Here is a 23921-nt window from a genome sequence, read left to right as displayed (position 1 = left end):
GCAGCACTTCGGCTTAGCTCTTCGAAGAATAGAAAGAGCGATACTTATTGATCTAATGCAACAACCTGGATCATTAACGCTGCCATGCTTCATGCATGTAAGAGAAACCTTGGAGATATTGGCCACAGTGGAACAGGCATGCAGTATGGCCATTTCAAGTGGAATTGGAGATTTGGAAATGTACTTATATAAAATCTAGCCAGAGCTGGCTAACAGCCTCTGCTTAAAACTGGTAATAGGTGCATTGCTGTTGGAAAAATTCATGGTAAATTGGAATAAGTTGCTTATGCTGACCTGAGGAGAAATATCTCTCGCCGATATACCAGCAGTTAGCGGTGACAGAGGTAAAAGAGGCTATGTTGAGCAGTAATGATCCATCAATTTTTGTTGTATCTAGGTATCCGATGCTAATGTGACAGAGATGAGGATGATTGTTTAAAGGAATAAGATTAAGCCCAGCCTTTGCAGGTAGCCTGGTTGGCTCACTGAGGTTCCCATTGCCCTTGAACTTCAACAAACACATATGAAACATCAATAAATAAGACACTGGCCCTCATGACGACTTCGGCGGTCGTTTACAAAGACCATCGAAGCCGCGGGTGCTGAAATACCACCAGTGCTGCCGGTCTTAAGGCCGCCCTAATACGACTGATCTCTGACTTCCGCCTGAAATCGTGTGGAATTCCGAAAATAGTTATGCTGGCGGTCGGCGGTGCAAAGGCAGTACCACCACCGCTACTGCCATGCCAAAAAGAGACCGCACACCGTATTACAACCCGTTTTATGGTTTGGTGATGTCCGAATGGCGAGGCGCTGCCAGCTGTGGAAGCGCCAGGACCCACCCCTTCCCGGAGGACCTCTTCGACATACAAGGTAAGTGGATCGTCCGACAGGGGAGGCTGTGTGTGTGTGTGAAAGTCATGAATGCAGTGGGAGGGCGGAAGTTTGTGGGTGTATGTCTGCGTGTGTGAGTGATTGTGAACGGGGGAGGTGGGCGAGTGTTTGTGTGAGTGGATGGGAGAGAGCGGGTGAGTGCATGTATGTGGTGCAGGGGGGTTGTGTGTGAATGTATGTATGCACATGGGGGAGGGGTGAGTGAATGCGTGCATGAGTGCGGTGTTTCTATATGTTTGTCAGTGTGAATAGGTGTGTATGTCGCCTTTGCATGGGTGAGTGGGGATGTGTTTGTTTGTGTGTAGAAGTGTGCGAGTGCATGTGTGCGTATGTATCCTGGCGACAGGAATGCTTATTCCTGTCGCCAGGGCGCAAGACCCCCAGCTTTTTCTTGTGGTGCAACCACCAGCAAAAGGCTGGCAGACTCCCACCTCGTGATACCACTAGCGGTATCACGCCATCCGCTGTGCTGGAGGTGCTCACCTTCAGCCTGACAGAATGTGGTAATGGGTGGGACGGGTGGAGGCTCAGCGGTTTGGCTTGAGCCAAACCGCCATACTCTTAATTTGGCGTATTCACCACAGGCCCGTTGGTGCTGACACTGCCACAGCGGCCCTGGCGGTCTTCGGGCCACCAGGTTTGTCATGAGGCCCAATTTGTCTTAACCGTGGCTACTCATATACCAGTCGAGATGGATGTTTTTAATCTTTATTTATATTTTTAGCTTCATTTTGTATTATGTTGCTATAATATTTTAATTGGTTTTATGACCTAAATAACCTTTTTTGAAAGAGGACACACAACAGAGGTTGCTGCCATTTTTCATCCACTCAGAACCACTGAGCCTCTCTTTCAAACACCATTTCTAGCATCACCTGTAGGTCAAAATCAAGAGGTGCACAGTCTAAAGTTTCATTTGGCACCACAGCACAGAGAGGGCAGAGACTCACCCAGCCTGTCGATGGCGCTGTACACTTGAGATTGCACTGGACTTGGATCATTCAAACTAGGGAAGAGACAAGAGAAACAGAAATAAGTGAAGATTTTTTCACAGCTCAAAGGCAAGCCGAATAGAGGGCATGCAAACTGAATTTCCAGGGCTGCAGCCAAGGGACAACGATCGGCCAATTTCCAAAGATCACTTAATATGGCAGGTGATGTCTGACAGCAGAAGAACAGAATATCCAGCAAAAATCAAGGCACTGCTAAAGGGAAGCAGTTTGGTGTTCTGTGGTGTTGTTGAGGATCAGAGCATACATTGTAGTGTGAAATTCCAAAGTATTCAACAGTTAATACATACATCATTAAGGAACTTGAATAGCTCAGCTCCATGAACTAAGTTGCTTCAAGGTACTTTCTGAACCCATGCCTGGGCCCAACAATCCAACTAAGTACTTGAGTGAATTTGACCTGCTAGACCTCACCAGTCAATTCTATTTTGGAGAAATTGCCCACCTAGAAGATGTAATTCCGATAAAGGAGTAAGCAAACCCTGTATCGAAAACAGAGAGGTGGTACAGAGAGAGGTGATACAGAGTTATGTCATGTCAGTGAACAAGAAAAAAGAATTGACTGAATGCTTGTGCTGATCTCAACCACTCATAATAACTTAGGGTTCATGTTCCATTTCTTCGTTCTGGGACTGTGCATGGGTACAATATATACGATACATGAAAATAGCACTTCTTATTCTGTGGAAATACATTTCTTGTGAATGTATTTCCTATTAAAAGATCAAGCAAGGGATGATATCTCATAAAATCAACTGTCTGTGTGCATATATGGATATGTTTGTATAAGAGGAATATGTAGGAATAGAAATTGAAGGCAACGTCATGACTCCTACACACGTAGGTTAAGCGTTTCCTCCTGGTGTGTTTGACACTGTGGTGGTCTTTCCCTTGGCAAACCCACTCACCGGAGCTCCTCCCCTTCCAGCAGTTTCCGGTAGGTGGCAATCTCAATGTCCAAAGCCAGCTTGGTGTTCATCAGGTCCTGGTAATCACGCACTTTGCCTGCCATGTCCTGCTTGGCCCTTGTGAGGGCCTTCTCCAGGTCCTGGATATTATTCTTGGTGTTACTAATTGCCTGCTCTCCTTGTTCCTCTGCCGTCCCAACAGCGTTCTCCAGATTGGTTCGCTGGGAATGGAGAAAAGAAAATACTTTAACCATGCATGCACATGTAAGACACATTGGGCATAATTCAGAAAAAAGTCATGAGTCTGCACTTGCAGGGGGGCTATGACCTTGCAGGAGTGCAGCAGTATGGTGTGTTTGGAGGTGTAATGAAAGCTTAACCACCCCCCGCTAGGTGCTGTGAGGAGGCCCCCACTACAATCACCCAGTCACCCATCATTTTCTTCATCTTGCCCTTGCATCGTACCTCCAAGATATCAGCAGGATATTCAGTAATACCAATAGCTTCAGTTAGATCAACGTGTTATGGAGACATGGAGACATCAGGACATGTCACAAATATCTTAGCTGTTATTAATTTACAAAATCAGGGTTTCTGGGTTCCAGAACTAGAAATTCCTGGTGAAATGGAGTGATCCCAGGGTACTGACATAGGATCATAAGCATTTGAACTATTCAAAAGTCAATTTGCAGTGCACCAATGAATGTTGTTACCGGTATTTTACCTTTCATATGTCTCAGTTTCATCATTCCCAGTCTACCTTTGATTTCTAACTCCCACTCTTTCATCACCATTTCTGCTTCAAGCATACCACCCACTCTTTCATTCTTCCACCACATTAAGCCACCTCGCTTGCACTGCTCATCTCTACTGCAATTCTTTTAAAAAATCTGTTATTATTTTCAGCGTACTGCATCATTTTGACTTACATCAGCATTAGGATAACAATTTTGTGCATTTACTAGTTGATTGTATAAGCACATCAGAAGAAGGTAGACGTCAAAATAATCGATAGCTAGACTTCCAGCTAGAATACCTAACCACAGTTTACCCGTGTTCACATAATTCAGGAATAAATGACATACAAATTCACAACAGAGGTTCATACATCAGAGTTCTGAAGCCGGCAAACAGTTTGAAGGATGACAAATACCTTCATAACACTTCAAACCACATCAAAGGAGCAGCATGTTTGTACAATGTTTTGCTGGCAGGTATAAATCTTTAAGCAAATCACAGATAACAATAAGAATACGAACAACCGTTGGAGTGCTATTTGTACAGATAATAGGTTGTGATTAAAGCACGCCACCGTAGGTGCAGGAACCCTCCTGAGCCAACCATTTGCGCCAATATAGGACGGGAGTACATGCAAACCACAGACATCTGCCGCCTGGATAACATCGAGCCCCATCCTTAAAACTGAGATCGGACCGGCCACCCAGGCACAAGCACCCCCCCTCACGTTCCCACACCGGGAGCAGATGCACGTCCACCTCAGCAGTTAGATTGATTCCTCCGCATCAGGGCCCTGCCCCATACCCTGCAGACATGCCAACATCTCTTCCCAGCTGTCTGATAACGGATATTTGTGCAGCCCCAGCGCGTCTTCCCTGCCCAACGCCACTCCCTCTGCATTCACCCACACCTCAAATGAATATTTACAGGCTTGCGCAGCTGGTGGGTCGGCCGATTTCCATCTGCGTGTTATCAGCCACTTAGCCGATATCAGGCCTAGGTCCAGAAATCGCGCAGCAGCTCTATTCTGCATGCTCCTGGGGAAGAGACCCAGCACAAAAACCTCCCAGGTGAATGGAACCGAACATGTCGTGCACTCCATCAGACAACCCACTACTGCCCTCCAAAACAGGTGCAAGGATGGGCAGGACCACAGCATGTGTATCATGTCTGCATCTATGTAAGAACAATGGGGGCAGGCTGCATCTTGACAAGCAAAATATCTGTTCACTCAAGCTGGAGTGAGGTAGGCCCTGTGAATGATGTAGAATTGGATCAAGCGAAATCTAGAATTACGGGGTACATTAACGTGGCCAGAGAAAGCAGACCTCCACTGTGCATCGGTAACCGATGTGGTCGCATCCCTGTCCCAGGCCGCACGCAGTGCATCGCATTCTAAGGCTGTGTGTATGCGCAGCCCATCAGTGAACCATCTAATCAGGTGCCGTCCTTTCCCCATTACCTGTATGTACTGTACCAGCAGATGCGTGGAGGGGGCTACTGACACGTCATCCCACCTAGATGTTAAAGACCTCAACAGTGAGCTATATAACAGAAACTGTCCTGCAGGCAGTCCTGACTCCTAATCCAGTGTAGGAAAAGGAATCAGCTTACTATCATCATAGAGGTCGCCCAGCGTATATAGCTCCACTGCATGCCACGCACGTGACTCAGGACCTGATGTAATCTTAGGGCCACGAGGAGTTCCCAACAACGCTAAAGCTGGAGCAAATGGGACTATTCCCCCGGGAAGGCGCCGGGACCTACGATAACAGTTATAAGCCACCTTGAGGAATATCTGTCCTGGCAATGCCACGCGCGCAAGCGGGTGAAACAGGTGCGACACTTACATGAGCGACCAAGGGACCTCCATGGTCGCCGTGTCTGTGAGATGAAGGCCTGTCAGCCACTTGGACACCCACTGGAGCTGAGAGGCCAGAGAGTAGTGTTCCAGATTAGGGACCGACAGGCCGCCCCTCTCCAGCGGCAAATACAGTTTTTTCAGTGCGACTCTACAGCCACCCCCATTCCAGATGAATTCTCATAACGTGGACTTGAGATTCCTGAAGAAGCTGCAGGAGATATAGTGTGGGAGATTAGAAAAGTAATATAATAGTCGCAGTAAGACTATAATTTTTAGCAGCACTATCCTACCTGCCACCGACAGCGGCAGCGTCTGCCAAAAAGCCATCTGGGATTTGATCGAAGACACCACTCTCTTAAGTTTCCGTCAACTAGGTCTCCCTCACAGGGGTAAATACGAATGCCTAGGTACCGGAATGAGTGTGGTTGCCATGGGACAATGCTCCCAGCAAGGCAAAGCTCTGGGTTCGAAAGCATAGAGTTAAAAGGGAAGAGGCATGATTTGGACCAATTGACCTTGAGGCCAGATATTGCAGCAAATTGTTGCAACAGGATCCCCACCTCTGAGGGGATTCGGGTAATATCTCTTAAATACAACAAAAGGTCATCATCGTACAGCGATGCCATGTGTAGGCCGCCCCCAAGGATAATACCCCAGCCAGAACCCCTGTCACGCAAAACCGCTGCCAATGGTTCCATGGCAAGGGAAAACAGAAGGAGGGAAAGGGGGTAACCTTGCCTCGTACCTCTGCACACATTGACTGAATCTGATATAATGCCCCCCATCTTGACCCCGACCTGAGGATGAGTGTATAGCAACTTAACCATGCAAGTAAAGTGGGGCCCAATGCCAAACCGCCGCAAGACCATGAAAAGATAGGGCTCCTCTAGGGAATCAAAGGCCTTCTCCAGGTCGAGGACAAGACATCCCGCCCGTGGCCAGTCCTGTCTCGCGTATTGCATGGTGCAAAACAGCCGCCTAATGTTATGTGATGTATCCCTCGCCGGCACAAACCCGTTTTGATCCAGCCCAGCTCCATCATTATGCTAAAACAATTCAGGAATCGCCGCGTCTAGTGATGCTTTAAATGCAGCATCCTCCAAGAGCTCAGGTCTGAGTTTCCAGGTAGGGATCGCCGCGGGGTAGAGATCCCAACCCAAACGCATAATCTGTGGGTTGTGATCTGAGTGCGTGCGTCCCAGATAATCCACCCCCACGACCGCAGAGGCCAAGTTCTGCATGCAGAGCACTCTGTCCAGGCGCACATGAAAGGAGTGTGGCACAGAATAGTACGAGTAAACTCTGTCTGCAGCATTCCGCTGCCGTCATATATCTACCAGGTGCCAGTGTTGTGTCCAATTTACTAACCCACGCGTGGCCGCCACAGCAGGGGATTTAGTCAATGGAGGGAAGGAACAATCTAAGTAAATATCTAGCACACTATTAAAGTCCCCTCCCAGTAACCAGGGGTAGTCACTCAACCTGCCAAGTGGTGGGACAAATTGTGCAGAAAGGAAGTCCGATCTACATTTGGGGCGTATACAGAGCCAAGTACTATGGTTCAGCCCACAAGCCGTGCATGAACCAGGGCGAATCTCCCTTGTGTATCGATGATCTGCTCCTCTGCCACAAAGGGGACACCTGCTTTGATCCAGATCAGGGCACCCCTGGCATAAGCGGAGTGACCTGTTGCATATAGCGGCCCCCTCCAATGCCGCTTCAAGCGAGGGAGCTCTGAGAGCATCAAATGGGTCTCTTGCAAAAAAGCGAGGTGACTGAGTGCCTTTTGAGATGTGAATATATGGAGTACCTGCGCCTAGGCGTATGTATGCCGCGCACATTCCAAGTGATCGCGATATATGGATTCATGGCTGCAACAGCTGGGCACGCCCTCTCGCCACCCATCCCGCCCGAAACCGTAATGCTCCACGCACAGTAGGAGACTCCCAGCACCCGGTCAGACGCCCTATGTATAGCCTCCAACATAACCAGAACAAAACCAATACCATCAGAGCAGATAGACAACCGGTCTCCGCCCAAACCCAACAACTTGGGCATTCAACGACATAATCACACATCCTAATTCTCCGCTAGCAGGAGAGTGGGGTAGGCCAAACCACACAAGGAAGCAAGCGCTCATCTGCAGTTTTGACCAGCAATCAGAGACAGCTACAGTACCAGCAATAACTTGCTCAATCTGCCCATAAGAATTGCCCACACCTGGCAGCCGGGCTAACTATCAGCACATATTAAGTGACATAGCATCTGTGTACTCCATATGCCTCATATGCCCCATTTACTCCAAGCAGAAGGCTACAGCATTGCCAGACCATCCAAATAGGCCCCTACAGGGCCTAGAAGAGGTCGTCCGCAGTGGCAGGCGTCACAGGTGGGCACTCTGGAAAGCCCAGCTCCGAGAGCCGATCCAATGTGGCAGGTCGGTCACTGGGAGTCCTGGAAATTTCAGTTTCTGATTCCGAAGCCACTGGAGAGGCGCTCATAGCTGCAGCCGATTGTATTGCCTCACGCCGCTCCTGTATAAGCTGTTGCAAGTCAGGAGCTTGGGTCCGTGATCACACCACCTCCCTTTCGGCCACGTCTCGCCCAGCTACGCCTGCCCTTCAGTGCATGCGGGTTCCTCTCCACTTCACGGCCCGAGACGCGACCTGTTGACTCCAGCCACTCCCACGCCGCTTCTGGCATGGTGAAGAAGTGGGATTTATTCTCAGCCACAATGCGGAGTTTGGCAGGGAATAGTAGAGAGTATTCCAGGCTCAGGGCTCGTATGTAAGGTGCCCGGTCCTTTTGTACCACCAGAGTGTAGTTCGGGAACAGCATTATTTGCGCATCGTCCACTCGAGGCGGCGGAGATGATCTCACAGTTTTGAGTATAATATCTCGATCCGCATAGTGGAGCAGATGAATTATAAAGAGATGAGGGCCACTTCCCAGAGGCCTTGGCTGCGTGGGGATTCGATGAGCCCGCTCCACTGAAAAAAGGGGGTTAGTGCACCAGCCGGTACCAGTCCCCGAAGCCAGCTCTCAGAGTAGGTCACTGCGTCCCGGCCCTCCGCGCCTACCGGCAGTCCAACCACCCATATATTATTTCTCCTGGTGCGGCCCTCCGTGTCCTCCACGTGATGCTCCAGCTCCGCCACACGTGCTAGGACATCCCCCATCGTAGACTCCAAGTGAGACGCCACCCGTGTCAGCTCTTCCACTCACGCCTCTATCATACCTGTTTTATCCGCCAAATTGCGGTGGTCAGCATGCAGCAAGACAAGGTCGCTGGCCACCTTGTCGATCTTTGCTTCCAAAGATGTGCGCGCCCGCTCCAGCGAGTCTCCGATGCGTTCCACCGTAGCCAGCACAGTGTCTAACTTCTGTCTGTCTTGCGCCGCAGCATCCTGCGATCTCCCAGCTCCGGTACCAGAGCGAAGGCGCCCCGTCCCCGCCATGAGCAGCGTCGATGCAGGCTCCCGCCAGCACCACTCCGTTTGCCAGCCAATGCACCACCAGCCTCGATAGCCTAGGGTCGTCCGGCGCACCTAGCCCACACGGGGGGACCAGGCCGGAATATTGTTGCAGCCAGTGCGGCAGTCACGCAGCAAAGTGGGCCCTCCAGGGCAGCCTCTAGCTTCTCGTAGACAGCCACCACCCTGGCCCGATCCCACAGCACCGGGTACCAGGGGGGACCGACTCCCCGCCTCCAACTTCGTCCCCAGCAATAAATCTGCCACCCAGTCGCCTCCAATGCCGACCGGCCTGGCACCTCTCCAGCTCTCCAAACAGGGCTGAGCCCGCTTGCCTGCGTCCCCAGGATGGCACCACGCAGCAGCACGAGCAGCCCAGCCCACGATTGCGCCGCAGCCTTCCTCCTGCCTCCTGCCACTGGGCCACCGGGTACCAACTCCAGGCCTTTAAGGCCTCAATCCAGCTTAACGGTCAGGGGCAGGCCAGCAATCCAGTCCACATGGTCGGAGGGCCCAGCCCTTCCCCTCAGCGCCGCAGCGCCTCTGCACGCTTTCAAGCTCCTCAGGCTCCTCTCAAAGTCTAACAAGGTGCTGACTCTCCAGGGGGCCCCCCCTAGGCAGATTCCCGCAGCCGGGCTCCACCACGCCGCGGCCACGCACCGCAGTAGGACCACGCCCGCCACTCACCGGAGCCCAGCAGGCCGCGGATCCACGTGCGGCCGGCCCGATTCTTCTCTGCGCCGCTCTCGGGAGCCGCTGCTGCCCGGCACCACTGTACACAAGGCGCCGCCGGCCTCCAGACCCCCGTGTGCTGCCGGATGAGCCGGGCGAGACGCGGAGCTCACTTAGCTCGCGTCCGCCATGATCGCCGGCTTGGCCACGCCCTCCTGCTGATATCTACTGCAATGATTCTCATTTCTAACTTTCCCAGTTTTCCCAGTTTTCCTCCCTCGGCACCATATTCTCCCTCTCCCAGTTTCCCTCTTAACTCCACTTCTTTCCACCTATTAAATCAATTTATTCTAGTTTCCATTTCAATCTCATGCTTCTACTATGTTCCCTCATACCTCCTCTTCTTCTTCTCCTGCATCTCTGGTAAATATTTTTGCACCTCTCCTCTATTTCTTTGGGTTTCTTTGCACCTCAATCTCTCTTTAGTTAACCCTATATCTTTCAATTTGCTGCTTACCTTCCAACGCTCAAGCTTTCGTCCTCTAACCTCTGTACTTCACAGTTTCACTCCCACCCCACCTCTCATTCTCCATTTCATCCTCCAGTTTTAATTCAACATGCATGCATCATTTTCTCTCATTTAATACCTCCACTCTCCCTTTGACATTCAGTACTCCTTGACCACTTAAAAACTCTTCCTCCTACTTTTTTTTTAAACTCTTCTGTTATCTTGAAACCAGTTTGTTTCTATGTAGCTTTTTTCCTGTCCCTTCCATTATCCTTTCTTGTTAATTCCCCACCAGCAATTCTTGCTGAGTTTTCCCCTGTGTTACATCTCTTTGCAATTACCACACAACCTGCTTTTTCATTCTGTCACCCAATTTCTTCCTACTTCTGTATAGTCCCATCCCTTTCATTTTGTCCCTTTTCTTTCTTCCATCTCCCTCTAACGTTTTGCCCTAATTCTCTCACTTTGCTCTCACTGAATTGCTTCTTCTCGTTTGGTGTTGCTTTGCTTCACTCTCCCTTCTTTTCCCTCTTGTGTTATTCGTCTTTCTGTCACCATGCTGAACCCTAACTCTCCTTCAGCCCCTAAAGCCTCAGTTCTATAAAGTCTGTATCCTCACTGGGTTATTTATGACTCTCTGCGCCTAGGATTCATTTTATCATGTGTGACTGATTTCAGTAGCAAAATCAGTAACAGAGCATGAGTCTCAATGAAGGGGTAGAGTGCAGGCAGGAACATGTCATGTGACAGCAGCAGAGAAACATTCACTTGCAAACCCAGAACAGGTACCGCACACCCACACACAGACACACATCGACACTCACACACACACGCATGCACACTAAGATTCATTCACGCAGAAGAGCAATAGCACACAGGGCTATAATGCAAGCTTCCCTTATGCAAAATAACCATTGCTGAGCCAGCAGCTTTGCAGGCTTCCTTCACACACAGAACAGGCACAACACAAGCAGCAGGATTGCGACTGACACCTATTGAGACATTTCACAACATCAGCACCCATGAATTGTCTGTATTACAAGGTCTCTCTTCGGACACAACAAAAGTAATCAAACCAGGAGACAAAGGTGGACCTATTGTGATAATGCCAACACCTATGTACAAGGATGAATGTCTAAATACCCCACCCCTGAGATCCAAGAAGAGATAGCCTTCCTAGAGTCGAAAGGACTGGGGAATGAGTGGTTGTCTAAACATGAGGCAGCTTTTCTGACCCACGTAAATCCAAAAATACAATATTTTTACATCCTCCCAAAAATATACAAAAACAAACATCCACCCCTGGTAGACCTATCGTCTCTGGGATAGGGTCAGTTTTAGAGCCACTCTCTCAATTCTGTAATACTTTCCTGCAACCCTTAGTTAAACGAATACCCACTTATCTAAAAGACACTAAAGATGTCCTGAATTTACTTGAGGGCATGGAGTTTGATAGAGACACTGAACTTTTGATTACTTTGGACGTTGAATCCTTGTATACTAATATATCTCAGGAGGCTCCCCTAGAAGTAATTAGTCAATTGCTTGTTAGCACCACATGGGAATCAATAACCCCACCAGAATTCGTACTAGACCTAGCTCACCTAGCACTGACTAGGAATTACTTTGAATTCAACAACACTTATTACCTACAAGTCCATGGGCCATCAATGGGCAGTACATTTGACCCGAGCTTAGCCTGTCTGTATGTTGACTCATTTGAAAGACAATTCATCTTTCATGTAGGCAACCCATTCCAAAAACATATTAGATTATGAAAACGATATATTGATGATGTCCTCTTGATTTGGACAGGGACAAGGAAAGAAGCCCTATCATTTTGCTGAATGGCTGAATGCCCTGAACCCCTGCCTGAGATTTACTATAACTATAGGAGGCATAGAACCACCTTACCTTGACCTCCTTATATACGAAAAAAATGTCTTCTTGAGGACTGAAGTGTATAACAAACCTACAGATCGTAACAACCTCCTCCAGTTCCAGAGCTTCCATCCTCGTTCCCTGAGAGAGAACCTACCAGGGGGCCAATTTCTTCGATTTAGGTGGAATTACTCCCAGATCACAGATTATACGAAACATGCCAAGAGACTCACAAATAAACTCCTTGTTAAAGACTACCCTGCCCACCTCATCAGAAGAACTGATAAGAGGGCACACCACAACCATAGGGACCAGCTGTTACAACCTTCCCAACACACCAAGAATGAAGATAAATTAATCTGCGTGACTACTTTTCAATCCACTATCCAACAAGGTGCAAAAGATAAAAGAGGACTGGAAGATCCTGATTTCAGGTGGGCTACCGTTCAACCAACCACTCAATGAATTCAAAAGAGGGAGGAGCATACGCAATATGATTGTTCACACCCACCTCAGAGCGAGGACACCAATGAATAAACAAACGATTCTGTGGCATATGCCACCACCATCAGGGCACCACCCCTGTGGCAATTGCTGTGTATGTCAGTTTACGAAAAAAACTACTGCATTGGACCCCTTGAGAACTAAGAACACTTTCTAATTGCAATAGCAGAAATGTCATTTTCATGATTAGATGTCCATGCCAGCTTAAGTACATTGGCAAGACAACAAGAAGAGTTGTAACACGTATCTGCGAACACAGAAGTACTATCCGTTGTAGACATGATGCAGCCAAACTCACTAACCATTATATTAGGAACAATCACTCCCGTGATGAGACGGAATGGTTCGTCATAGACAAACTCAATCAAACCACCACTAACATGACACAGAAACTCTCACGATACAAACAAAGATGGGTCTTGAGATTACGAACAGACACTACAGGACTTAATGATGAAATCCAATGGTCAGCACTATACGGCTAATGAGACCTGAATAGAGGTCCACACCTTGAGATTTTCATTTTTCCAGACCTTGGGTCCGCTCTTCTTCTCAACGCTCACTTTTCCCGTTCCCTTTCTCCCTCTTCGGGGAACACTACACTCTCAAATCTCCCCTCCCTTTATGCCCTTTTTCCTTTTCTTCCTCCACTTTCCTTTTTACATTTTTTTTTCTCTCTTCTTACTTTCTCTTTTATTCTTTCTACCCTCCCCCCGCACTTTTTGTTCCCTTTCTACCCTGCCACCCTTTAGTCAGCATTGTTTTGATTAATATTCGCCTCCGCGACCTAGCAGTCTTTGGGCTCATGGGACTACATTTCCCATGAGCCCCCCCTTTGTGTTGGTGAGACAATCAGGACGCGCACTGCAGGCGTGCAAACCGCCAATGTTGCATTAGAGACTGCCATCTTTGAGGGAGTAGGTCCTTTGGCCTCACCTTGAGAGACATTATCGAGTTGACGCTCCGGAATCTTCTCCACTGCAGATAAGATTTATGTTCCCTTTTATGTTGTCTATGTTATTGGTCACTAGACTCTTTCATCGTACGGGTGCTATTTGTGTATGTGTGCTGTGATTTCCTGGCTTTTGCCTATGTCATGTTACATTTTATCGTATAATACTTACACTGACAGTGACAACTACCAGATGTCCTATCATCTAAGATTTATACAGGTTACTGTGTCTCAATTATAGTATTTCTTATTTCTTGATCCCATACCTGTTCCTCTGCCTTGACACCTATTAGGATTTCCCTTCCCCTTTTTTGATACTGAATTTCATCCCTTCATAGAGGGTGACTACAAGGGGCAAACCCCCCCAGCTCCCAGACCTGGGGCTAATTGCCCTACCATAATAGGGTAAGAGACCCAGCCCTATGCGAGTGTTTTAGGGCCATGATATAAACCACGTATAGTATCACCTTTACAGCATGTTTTTATGAGTCACCCATAGTATGTATTTTTTTCACACTTGTGTGCAGTGAATTGCAGGGTTTATGCACACACACCATATGCATGCTGTGTTCTTAATCCTATTTACCTTTTTTTTCTTCTTAGGCCTTCCTTTACTGTAATTCCTTTCAGGTAGGCCCAGTGTGCACTTTACCATAATTGCTCACTTAATAGCTTATCTAGCTACCCCCATTTTTATGAGGGATCCTAGGCCCTGACGAATGCCCCAGACCATTTTGGCTATATGAGAGGGCAGAAACATGTCGGCCATATAATTTTAGATGACACCTTGAACCATTATATTCAGGAGTGTCTCAATGGTTTTTAATCTTACCAACAAACACTGCCATTAAAGTAATAGGATATACCGGTGATTTGTTTGGTAATTTTAGATTTTTCTTCCCATTCAGCACTCCCTCAGAGTTCTTTAAACAAAGAGGTTGAGTCCACCCAGGAGGTGCCATCCTACCTGGGTGGGGATAGGTGGTCAAATGATGAAGCATGACACTATAATGTATGTGAGACCACCTATTCCATAAGGGGAACACCCCCATCCTCCATTGAGTACACGGTCACCATTACCATATCCGATGGCCTTAACTAGATCACCACGTTGGTGATCTGATGATGAACTGATCAGGCCAGACTTGCCTGTTCACAGTTTTCCCCATACATGTTGTGTTGTTGTTGCTTGTCTTAGGGATTTTGTATGGGGAACATACACCCCCTTTTCTCTCTTTGTGTGTAATACAAGTAACATACAAACCAAAACCATGTCCATCACAGAGTGTTGTACCTGACTAATGCCCGAATGCCTTTCTGTGATTTTTCTGTTATTGCACCCACACATATCACACAATAGGAAATCCATGCCTAAAATAAGCCAGGCATATTGGCTTTGCCAGTATTTGTTAACAGTATCAGATAAATGAGTTACAATATTCCGTGTCGCAGTCACCTTGTTCTCTCCTGCACCCCAATCTCTTGCACACTCTCTGTGAGATACTTATAGACCTTTTCTACCCACATCTTTCTGAAATGTCCAATTTTCATATTTCACATCTCATCTTTTCTCTCCTCACTCTCTCCTTCTGAATGTACCTCCCTGTATCTCCTTCACTTCACCAACCCCCCACATCCGTTCATCTGTAAACATTTCATTTGTTTTACTTTCATCCTGTCAAAACTCCAAATAGCACAGAATTCCGACTAACTGGAACAACATTTCTATTATAACCAAAATCCCTGACACCCCTCAAACCAAATCAGTTACCTCATCTGTATGCTGAACGCTGAATGCTTCATGGTTGTAGGTCTGCTATGAAGCACAAACTGGAAATTTTTGACACCACTCCTCAATACAACCATGACCTCTTAATTCTTGCAAAGACCTGCTTCGGTGACACAACCCACAACACTTTTGACCCTCTACATCCTCCAAAATTACTCCATCATCAGAAAGGATTGGGTAGGCAGATACGGGGAAGGTATTGCAGCCTTTTACAGAGATTCACTACACTGCAAAGATATAGCAAATGGGTCTTTCTCCACACTCCATTGTCTCACTCTGGACCTACATACTCAACCCAGTTCTACTTTCAGAATAAATGCAATTTATCACCCACCAGGTCTTTGTAGAGGAGCGCATGGACCTCGTATTTGACCAAACAACCCAAAGTGGCAGAGTGATCTTTCTGGTGGGCTTCACTGGAGCTCCGCAGAAGACTCTACAGTGAACCACCTCGTTGCCACTCTCCTCAACAATAATCTGATCCAAAACAACCTGGAACCCGCATACACAGAAGGCTCCATACTAGACCTAATAATTCACTGAGATTGTATTCCCTTTGAAGATTATCTCATCTCGATAGACTGGAAATAGAGTCTTAGTGAAATACCTCATCTTGATAGACTGGTCTGATCACTCCCTTATTCCTTTCACCTTGTGACTCTCTTAGATGGTGATAATGGGCCAACTATAAAGAGCAACTACCTGGTTTTGAGACCCCAGAAACATGGACATCGGTATACCTAGCAATACTCCTGAGAACGTACAACCCCCCTTCCGTCCCATCATTGATGTGAATGACTTGACCTCCCACAGCTTTGAATAGCTTTCATATCTGCTTGATGATGTAGCTCTACTCCAAAACAAAAATAAACTACCTAAACCATCAACACCATGGCTCAACAAGGACCTACATGAGGAAAGGGATACCTTAAGAGTCTTAGAGAAGAAATGGACATGGTTGCCATCCATCACTAACCTCACTTGCCTCAGAAAATGTAGGTCCATGTACAAAAATCACATCTTATGGGAGAATTCCAACCACTTTAGACCCCTCTTGGACTCAGCCAAGAACAGATTGAAGCAACTCTTTGACCTGCTCAAAAATGCCAACATCCCCCCCTCATCCATCAAATTTGAAAACCCACCATTAAAGCAGAGGAGTTTCTACAATTCTTTGACTCCAAAGTTTAATAGCTTCTATGTCATCACATCTATCCTACCCCTCCACCGGTGTGCATATCCGAAGACATTTGGCAACTAATTACCATGAACACCTAATCCTCAAAGCACTTTATAGACCCAATCCCAGGTGACATTTCCAAAGTCCTTTATACTCAGTTACTCACATGCTTTCCTGCTCAGCAAAACTGGTGAACAACTTTCTTAGCCAAGAAACATTTCCTGACTGCCTCAAAACTGGGCATGTCACTGCTCCCCTCAGAAAACCTTCCATAGACACTTATGACCTCAACAACTATTGCCCAATCTCTAACCTGCCTAATCTTGCAAAATCATTGAAAGATATGTAGCGAAGCAACTCACCCCACACATCAAATTAGGCCAATCTTCCTCCAAGGGGGGGGGGGGCAGAAACCACTAGACACAAGGGATTTTTATTTTTTGCATCCATTTCACGCAAGGGGAGCAACCCCTTAGGCAAGGGTCGTTCCCATGGGGGGCAAATTTATTTTAGCCCATTTCTGCCCCCTTTGGGGGCAGAAAGGCCTATTTTTATTAGGCTGATCTGCCCCCAAGGTGGGCAGAAACCACTAGGCACCAGGGATTTGTTTTTCTTGCGCCAATTTCACGCATGGGGAGCCACCCCTTAGGCAAGGGTCGCTCCCCTGTGGGGGCAAATTTATCTTAGGCCATTTCTGCCCCACTTGGGGGCAGATCAGCCTATTTCTATTGTCCCATCTGCCCCACCGGTGGGCAGATGGGACAATTACCCCTGATCCACTCCCCAGGGGGGTAGAAAGCCTAGTAGATGCCAGGGCATTAAAAAAAAAATAGTGGGGTGGTGGCTACCATCCAGTATGGGCATGGTTATGCCCCCTTCCCCCCCAGCTGAGGGGGGTAACAGTCTTTCAGCTCTCCCCTGCACACTAAAACATCTTATCCCACGGCAAGCAAGAGGACATTTGATTATTTTGGGTTTTGGTTTTCCTTCTGGGCCATGAGAGCTTGTCTAACTCTCAAAATCGTCCAACTTGGAATGGTGAGGGCTGCACTTTTTGGACTTTGGGACACTGCTATGTAGAAAAATCCACAAGACCTAGACACATCTGAAAACTAAACATCTGGGTGAGTCCAGGGTGGTGTGCTTTACATGCACCCCACACCATTTTCTTACCCACAATGCCCTTCAAATCGCCAACTTTGCTGGAAATGACACATTTTTCCCACATTTTTGTGATGGAACCTTCCGGAATTTGCAGGAATCCACAAAATTCTTACCACCCAGCATTGCCGCATCTATACTGATAAAAATTCTGCCCCACTTGGCAGCCTAAAAATTTTTTTTTTCAAACTGCCCTTTTGGACCCGCTTTGGTTCCCCCTCATTTTTGACATGTTTTTGGCCTTCCCTGTCACAGGCACTTGGCCCACCTACACAAGTGAGGTATTATTTTTACCCAGAGACTGAGGGGGAACGTTGGATGGTAGGAAATTTGTCCCGGTGCGGTCATCCCACACAGAAATGTGGGAAAAATAAAAAAATTTAGCTAAATTTGGGGTTTGCTGAGGATTCTGGGTACGAAAACACTGGGGGATCCACGCAAGTTACACCTCCCTGGACTCCCTCGGGTGTCTAGTTTTCAGAAATGTTTGGGTTTGGTAGGTTTCCCTATATGGCTGCTGAGCCTAGGACCAAAAACGCAGGTGCCCCCCGCAAAAACAGATAGTTTTGTATTTGATAATTTTGATGTGTCCACATAGTGTTTTGGGGCATTTCCTTTCATGGGCACTAGGCCTACCCACATAAGTGAGGTACCATTTTTACCTGGAGATTTAGGGGAATGCTGGGTGGAAGGAAATGTGTGGCTCCTCTTAGATTCCAGAACTTTCTATCACCAAAATGTAAGGAAAAAGTATTTTTTTGCAATATTTTTAGGTTTGCAAAGGATGCTGGGTAACAGAACCTGGCTGGAGCCCCACAAGTCACCCCATTTTGGATTCCCCTATGTGTCTAGTTTTCAAAAATGCACACGTTTGGTAGGTTTCCCTAGGTGCCGGCTGAGCTAGGGGCCAAAATCCACAGCTAGGCACTTTGCAAAAAACAGCTCTGTTTTCTTTGGGAAAATGTGATGTGTCCACATTGTGTTTTGGGGCATTTCCTGTCCCGGGCACTAGGTCTACCCACACAAGTGAGGTACCATTTTTATCGGGAGACTTGGGGGAATGCTGGGTGGAAGGAAATTTGTGGCTACTCTCAGATTCCAGAACTTTCTGTCACCGAAATGTGAGGAAAAAGTGTATTTTGGGCCAAATTTTGAGGTTTGCAAAGGATTCTGGGTAACAGAACCTGGTGAGAGCCCCACAAGTCACCCTATCCTGGATTACCCTGTATGTCTAGTTTTTAAAAAATGCACAGGTTTGGTAGGTTTCCTTAGATGCCGGCTGAGCTAGATGCCGAAATCCCCAGCTAAGCTAAAATGTGATGTGTCCATGTTGCTTTTCCTGTGGCAGGCATTAGGCTTACCCACACAAGTGAGGTACCATTTTTTATTAGGAGACTTGGGGGAACACAGAATCGAAGAACAAGTGTTATTGCCCCTTGCCTTTCTCTATATTTTTTCCTTTCAAATGAAAGACTGTGTAAAAAAAGACGTCTATTTGAGTTATTGAATTATCAGCCAAGATATCAGAACATTTATAATGCATATAATATTTTTAAGCCCCAATTCAATGCCCCCCCATACTTTATATGCATAGGCTCTAGAGCTTGTGAACAAATACTCTAGACACTGTGTCACTAAACTAACATTTCCCTCATTTCCTGACAATGCTTTATGTATACAGCAGCATCATCTGCACATAGTGCTGTGTTCACTACGCTTTACTCCTCCTTATTCATGGGGTTTTGGCAATATTCAGCTACAACTAATTAGACAAGACTATAGCATGCTTACTTCAGCTGCAACTAATCAGGCAGTGCTAAAGCATGCTCACTTCAGCTGCACCCAATCAGACAGGGCCAGGGCTATGACATGCTCACTCCAGCTGTACTCAGTCAGACCAGGATAAGGCATGCTAGCTTAATCTGCAACTAATCAGACAAGGCTAAGGTATGCTAACTTCAGCTGCACCCAATCAAATAAGGCTAAGGCATTTTTGTGGCAGCTGTACCTAATCAGAAAGAGCTATGGTTTGCTCTCTTCAGCTGCATCCAATCAGATGTGACTATGGCATTCTTGCTTCAGCTGCAACTAATCAGTTAGAGCAAAAGCAAAAGCATGCTCACTTCAACTGCTTCCAATCAGACAGGGCCTAGGTATGTTTACTTCAGCTTGAACTAATCAGACAAGGCCAAGGCATGCTTGCTTCAGCTGCACCCAATCAGGTAGGGGCAAGCATGCTCGCGTCAGCTGAAATATTTAGACAGGGCTACAACTCCACAAGGCCACACCAGTACTAGAGATGTGCTAAACCAATGGCAAGTAACAGTAACAATCACTCGCCTTCATCTTTGTACTCACCTCTGCTCCTTCATCAGCAATGTGCTCTAAATATAAACTGGTAGTAACCCACCATGCTGGCATATCACAAAACAAATTAAATAAATTCATCACTACCCTTAGTCTATTCCGTTTATCCTCAATATATTTCTAGCCCTCTTCTCCTCCACTAGCTCCAAAGCATCTCTGCCACTTTTCTCCTCCCGTAGCACCACTGCATTTCTGCCCTTCTTTTATTTTGTATACTCAATGTGTCTCTGCCCTTCCACCGGTCCACAATCCTGAATGACTGTCTACTTCCCAACTCCTGTCATCTCCGGTCTCCTCGGATACAGCATCGTCAGCACATCTGAATCTCTTTCCTACCTCCTCAGCTCCAGTGCATTGATGTCCTCCACTGTTTCCAACCTGCAAACGATCTCTGATTTCTTTTACTCCTCTGACCATCTCTTGCTCTTACCTGATTTTTCAAGACTTCAATGTCTCCGTTTGTCCTCTGAATTTGGCGGGTAAGGTCGGTAATCTCATTCTTGACATTTTTAAGTTCATCATTGTGCCGTTTGGTCTGGTTGGCTAAGTCATCAAGCTAGAAAACACATACAGCAAGGTTATTTAGTAATCATATGTCTGTATGTAGCACTGAACCAAATGTGTCTAGCTGGAGGAGACCCAATCGATGTCTTTCGTACAATCTTTTCCAAAGTGGTTTCTTTATGTAGCGGAAGATGGCATATTTGAGAAATGGACAGACAATGAAAATGTCCTCTATATTCCCTTGTTTAGTCGTGGTATTATATAACATTGTGAGTTCATGAGAGCAGGGGCATTTTTGGGAAATATTGTGGATGCTAGTTACATAGTTCTGGTTTTCCAGCCAATATCGTGTAGATTTGTAGTTATCCTTGGAAAGATGAAATTGAAAGTCCCACAATGCTGAGGGTGATTAGCTCAAAACGAATGGGGTTGTTTAAATTACAAACGGTGGTCCACTTATGTTGCCGGGGGTGAAGGTGGAGACCTGCCTCTGCCCACCCTGTGACTGACTGCCAACACTATTTAAAGTTTTCCGGCCCATTGGTATATCATTCCTGATGAAAGTCCACCCACTGACTCACTGGAAGCCCTTTTGGGAGAAATTAATGTCAGGTAGGCAGCCATCTTGCCGTGGTACATTCACCATTTTTTATGTCTCACAAATAAGTCCCCAAAGTGAAGGGTTGTTTCTGAGAAACAAAAAAACAATGTCCCTGAGACGCAGGTTGTTATCTCCCTGCATATGAGGGCTATTGTTGGTTTTCCCTTCTTGGGTTCTATGTGTATGCATGTGGATAGGACAATCTTTGATGGGTGCACTACACTAAGTAGGTTGGGCCACTGGATACATCAAAGGTGACACCCCCATGGCAGATGGGCCTCTGCCAGTGATTAATCAATGCAGAGCAGGAGAGTGCTCCACCATTTGTCAATTAACAATATCGCCAACTCTAAATTGGTGAACCCTAGGCATCCCCTAAGACTAGCTGAAAGTCACTGATCCTCATGGCATGGGCTGGTTGGCAGCTTTGCTCTTCCAAACAACTTTATTGTTCAAAATCTAAATGAAGGTCAAAGACATCACATTGGTGAATTGTCTTTGAATCTCTGAACCTTTGAACGTCTTTGACAGATGTGTCTCTTTGGTCCACAAAGTTACATTTAAAAGGAAGTCTTTTCAGACTGTGACTCCATGGACTTAATTTAGAGGTGGTGGTACTGTGAAGTCCTCAGATTTCTGGAGGAAGTGCTAAATCTGAATTTCCTCCACTACAAGGGTATTATGGTAGAAGTCCACCAGTGGATTGTCCTTCAAATCCAGCACTTCCTCCTGAAATATGGAGATTTCCTGTTAATAATCAACTCTAAATTACACCTTATGATGCGGCTTTTCTAAGAATTATTGCAGATAAATAGTTTGTGCCTTTTAGAGTACACCTGCAAGTCCACAGATTTTACTGTAGGCAAAGGTCTGTGATAAAGTCCTGTACTGCAGAGTGAAACAGAAGATGATCACAGGAAATATTTCTTCTAACTCAGGTCTAACTGGATGAGTCAGAAAATGACGGCCAAAACATTTCACATTTTAGGAACATGGGGCCCAATGTACAAACTTTCCATTCTCAAAATGTTTTTGAAAATTGTGCACAACTGTTTGCGAATGGAAAGGAACTTAGTAAACCTTCCTATGTACTGTAGGTCTGTTTACAAAATTCAGATGTAGTAGTAGTTCGTAATCTGACCTACCACATCACTATCCATGAGGTCGGTCATAAATTGCAACTCACTATGATTGGATGCCATCACAGGCATGGTGGCACGCTAGGGTCAGCAGACCACCAAGTTTGTGATCACGTCTTAAATACAGTTGTCTTTTTTTCATTGCAACCCAATTTTCCTTTAAATGAACAGACTGCATTTAAAATATGTGTTTTTTTCTTTGAGAGTTCCTTTGGACCTCTTACTACTGCCCAACAAACTGTTTTTTTAACATTTACAAAGGAGGTAATTTGCCAGTGATACACAATACAAAATATCACTGTTTGGAAGGGATGAGCTAAACGTGACTCTTGGGTTTCTTAACCTATTTTGTGATTCAGTTACCCGTTACTGAAATGCAAAATGGGTTTAGTACATAACAAAAAGCCATTTTGCTATTGCAAACCCTGTGATTGTGCGAATGGCAGGTATGATGGCTCAAAACTGGCTTTTTACACTAGACCCTTGGTTGGTTCCAAATACTAGAATGACAGTACAAGCAATGTTAGGTTCAGGGGGTAGGTATTAGAGGCAGGAGGACATGAGATGGGTGGCCACTGACTAAGAGAGGTTGGTTGCTAGCACCTGAGCTTTAGAAATAACCTGAAATTCAGGGTTTAGAGCTTTTCATCCATGAAAGAATGTGTGGGACTGATTTGGGGGGTAGTGTAGAGTCACCAAATTCTAGCATTGACCAGAACAGAGATTGGGTGTCTCCTTGGTGAGCGAGGTTTCAAGAAGCAGTGAGGTGTTCTTTTGTGTAGGATGCATTGACTTTAGTTTGAGTATGCATGGGAAGATATGTTGTGGGCATTGGTGGAGCATTTTAGAGATCTTCTAAAACTGAGTGACTGCTTCCCACTGAAAATTAGATTTATCAGGAGTAAGAAGATGAAGTGAAGAAGAAGCATGAGGAAATAATGTAGACAAAGGAGAAAAAGGACCAGGATGTTGAGGAGAGAAAGAACTTAAGGAATCTGATGCAGAGGAAAAGAGTGACTGGGTGAGATAATGAAGGAGTAGGGAATGTGTCCCCAAGTCAGAACGAAAGAACAAAACAGAAAAGGTACAGTGAGCAACAGAGAAAAAGAGAGAGAGACATTGGGAAAATATGATTAAGGAGAATGTATAGAGTAAAAGGCTGTAGCCATAGGAAGGATGACAGTTAAAGAACCTAATAAGGAAAATGTTTAAGGAAGAGAAAGGTAGGCTAATTATAATAAGGATTTTAGGTTCTACCTGTTCGATGCTGAGTCAGCATTATTTGATTTGGCGCCTTCTTGGTAACACCAGATTGTTTGCTTACTCACAGCTGCAGGCTCCAGCTTTGTTCAGGTGTTAAACTGCTTTAAAACTTTGCAACGCGCTTCAGTTGCAAATGATGAATTGCTTCTATTTTGGCAGGATGATAAGATTTAATTTGCAAAATTCTAGTTGGTGCACGACAATGACACACACCTTGCTTTTGTACCAATGCTCAGCCTCCTGCTGGCTCCTGTCAGCCATGGTCTGGTACTGGATCTTCACGTCCGCCATGATGTGCTTCATCTCCAGCTCGCGGCTGTTGTCCACCTCAACCGTGATCTGGGTGTTGTGAATCTGAGACTGAAGCTCCTTAATCTCCTATGGAAGAGAACAAAGCAAAGTGCAAGAGCTCAGATAACAGTAGACCATCATTTGTCTTGAAATGGGCGTATGCTCCGGACACGCAGCACTGAACATGGACACAGTATGGAGTCATCTCTTCTTTTCTCTTTA

At 46.3% G+C, this 23921-nt stretch overlaps 1 protein-coding gene across 1 annotated transcript in view; it reads right to left on the bottom strand.

The window, feature by feature from the left end:
- Positions 1-23921, bottom strand: part of LOC138286634 (keratin, type II cytoskeletal 8-like) — an 82480-nt gene that overhangs the window by 12403 nt on the left and 46156 nt on the right. Inside the window, exons 5-8 of the mRNA XM_069227085.1 lie at positions 23622-23786; positions 20332-20457; positions 2813-3033; positions 1845-1900 (exon numbers count right to left, since the gene is read on the bottom strand). Of these exons, the coding sequence (XP_069083186.1) occupies positions 1845-1900; positions 2813-3033; positions 20332-20457; positions 23622-23786 (568 nt within the window). The remainder of the gene's footprint in view (positions 1-1844; positions 1901-2812; positions 3034-20331; positions 20458-23621; positions 23787-23921) is intronic.

The sequence above is a fragment of the Pleurodeles waltl genome, chromosome 3_2, assembly GCF_031143425.1.
Source record: "Pleurodeles waltl isolate 20211129_DDA chromosome 3_2, aPleWal1.hap1.20221129, whole genome shotgun sequence".
NCBI lineage: Eukaryota > Metazoa > Chordata > Amphibia > Caudata > Salamandridae > Pleurodeles > Pleurodeles waltl.
This window is presented reverse-complemented; position numbering and strand designations above follow the sequence as displayed.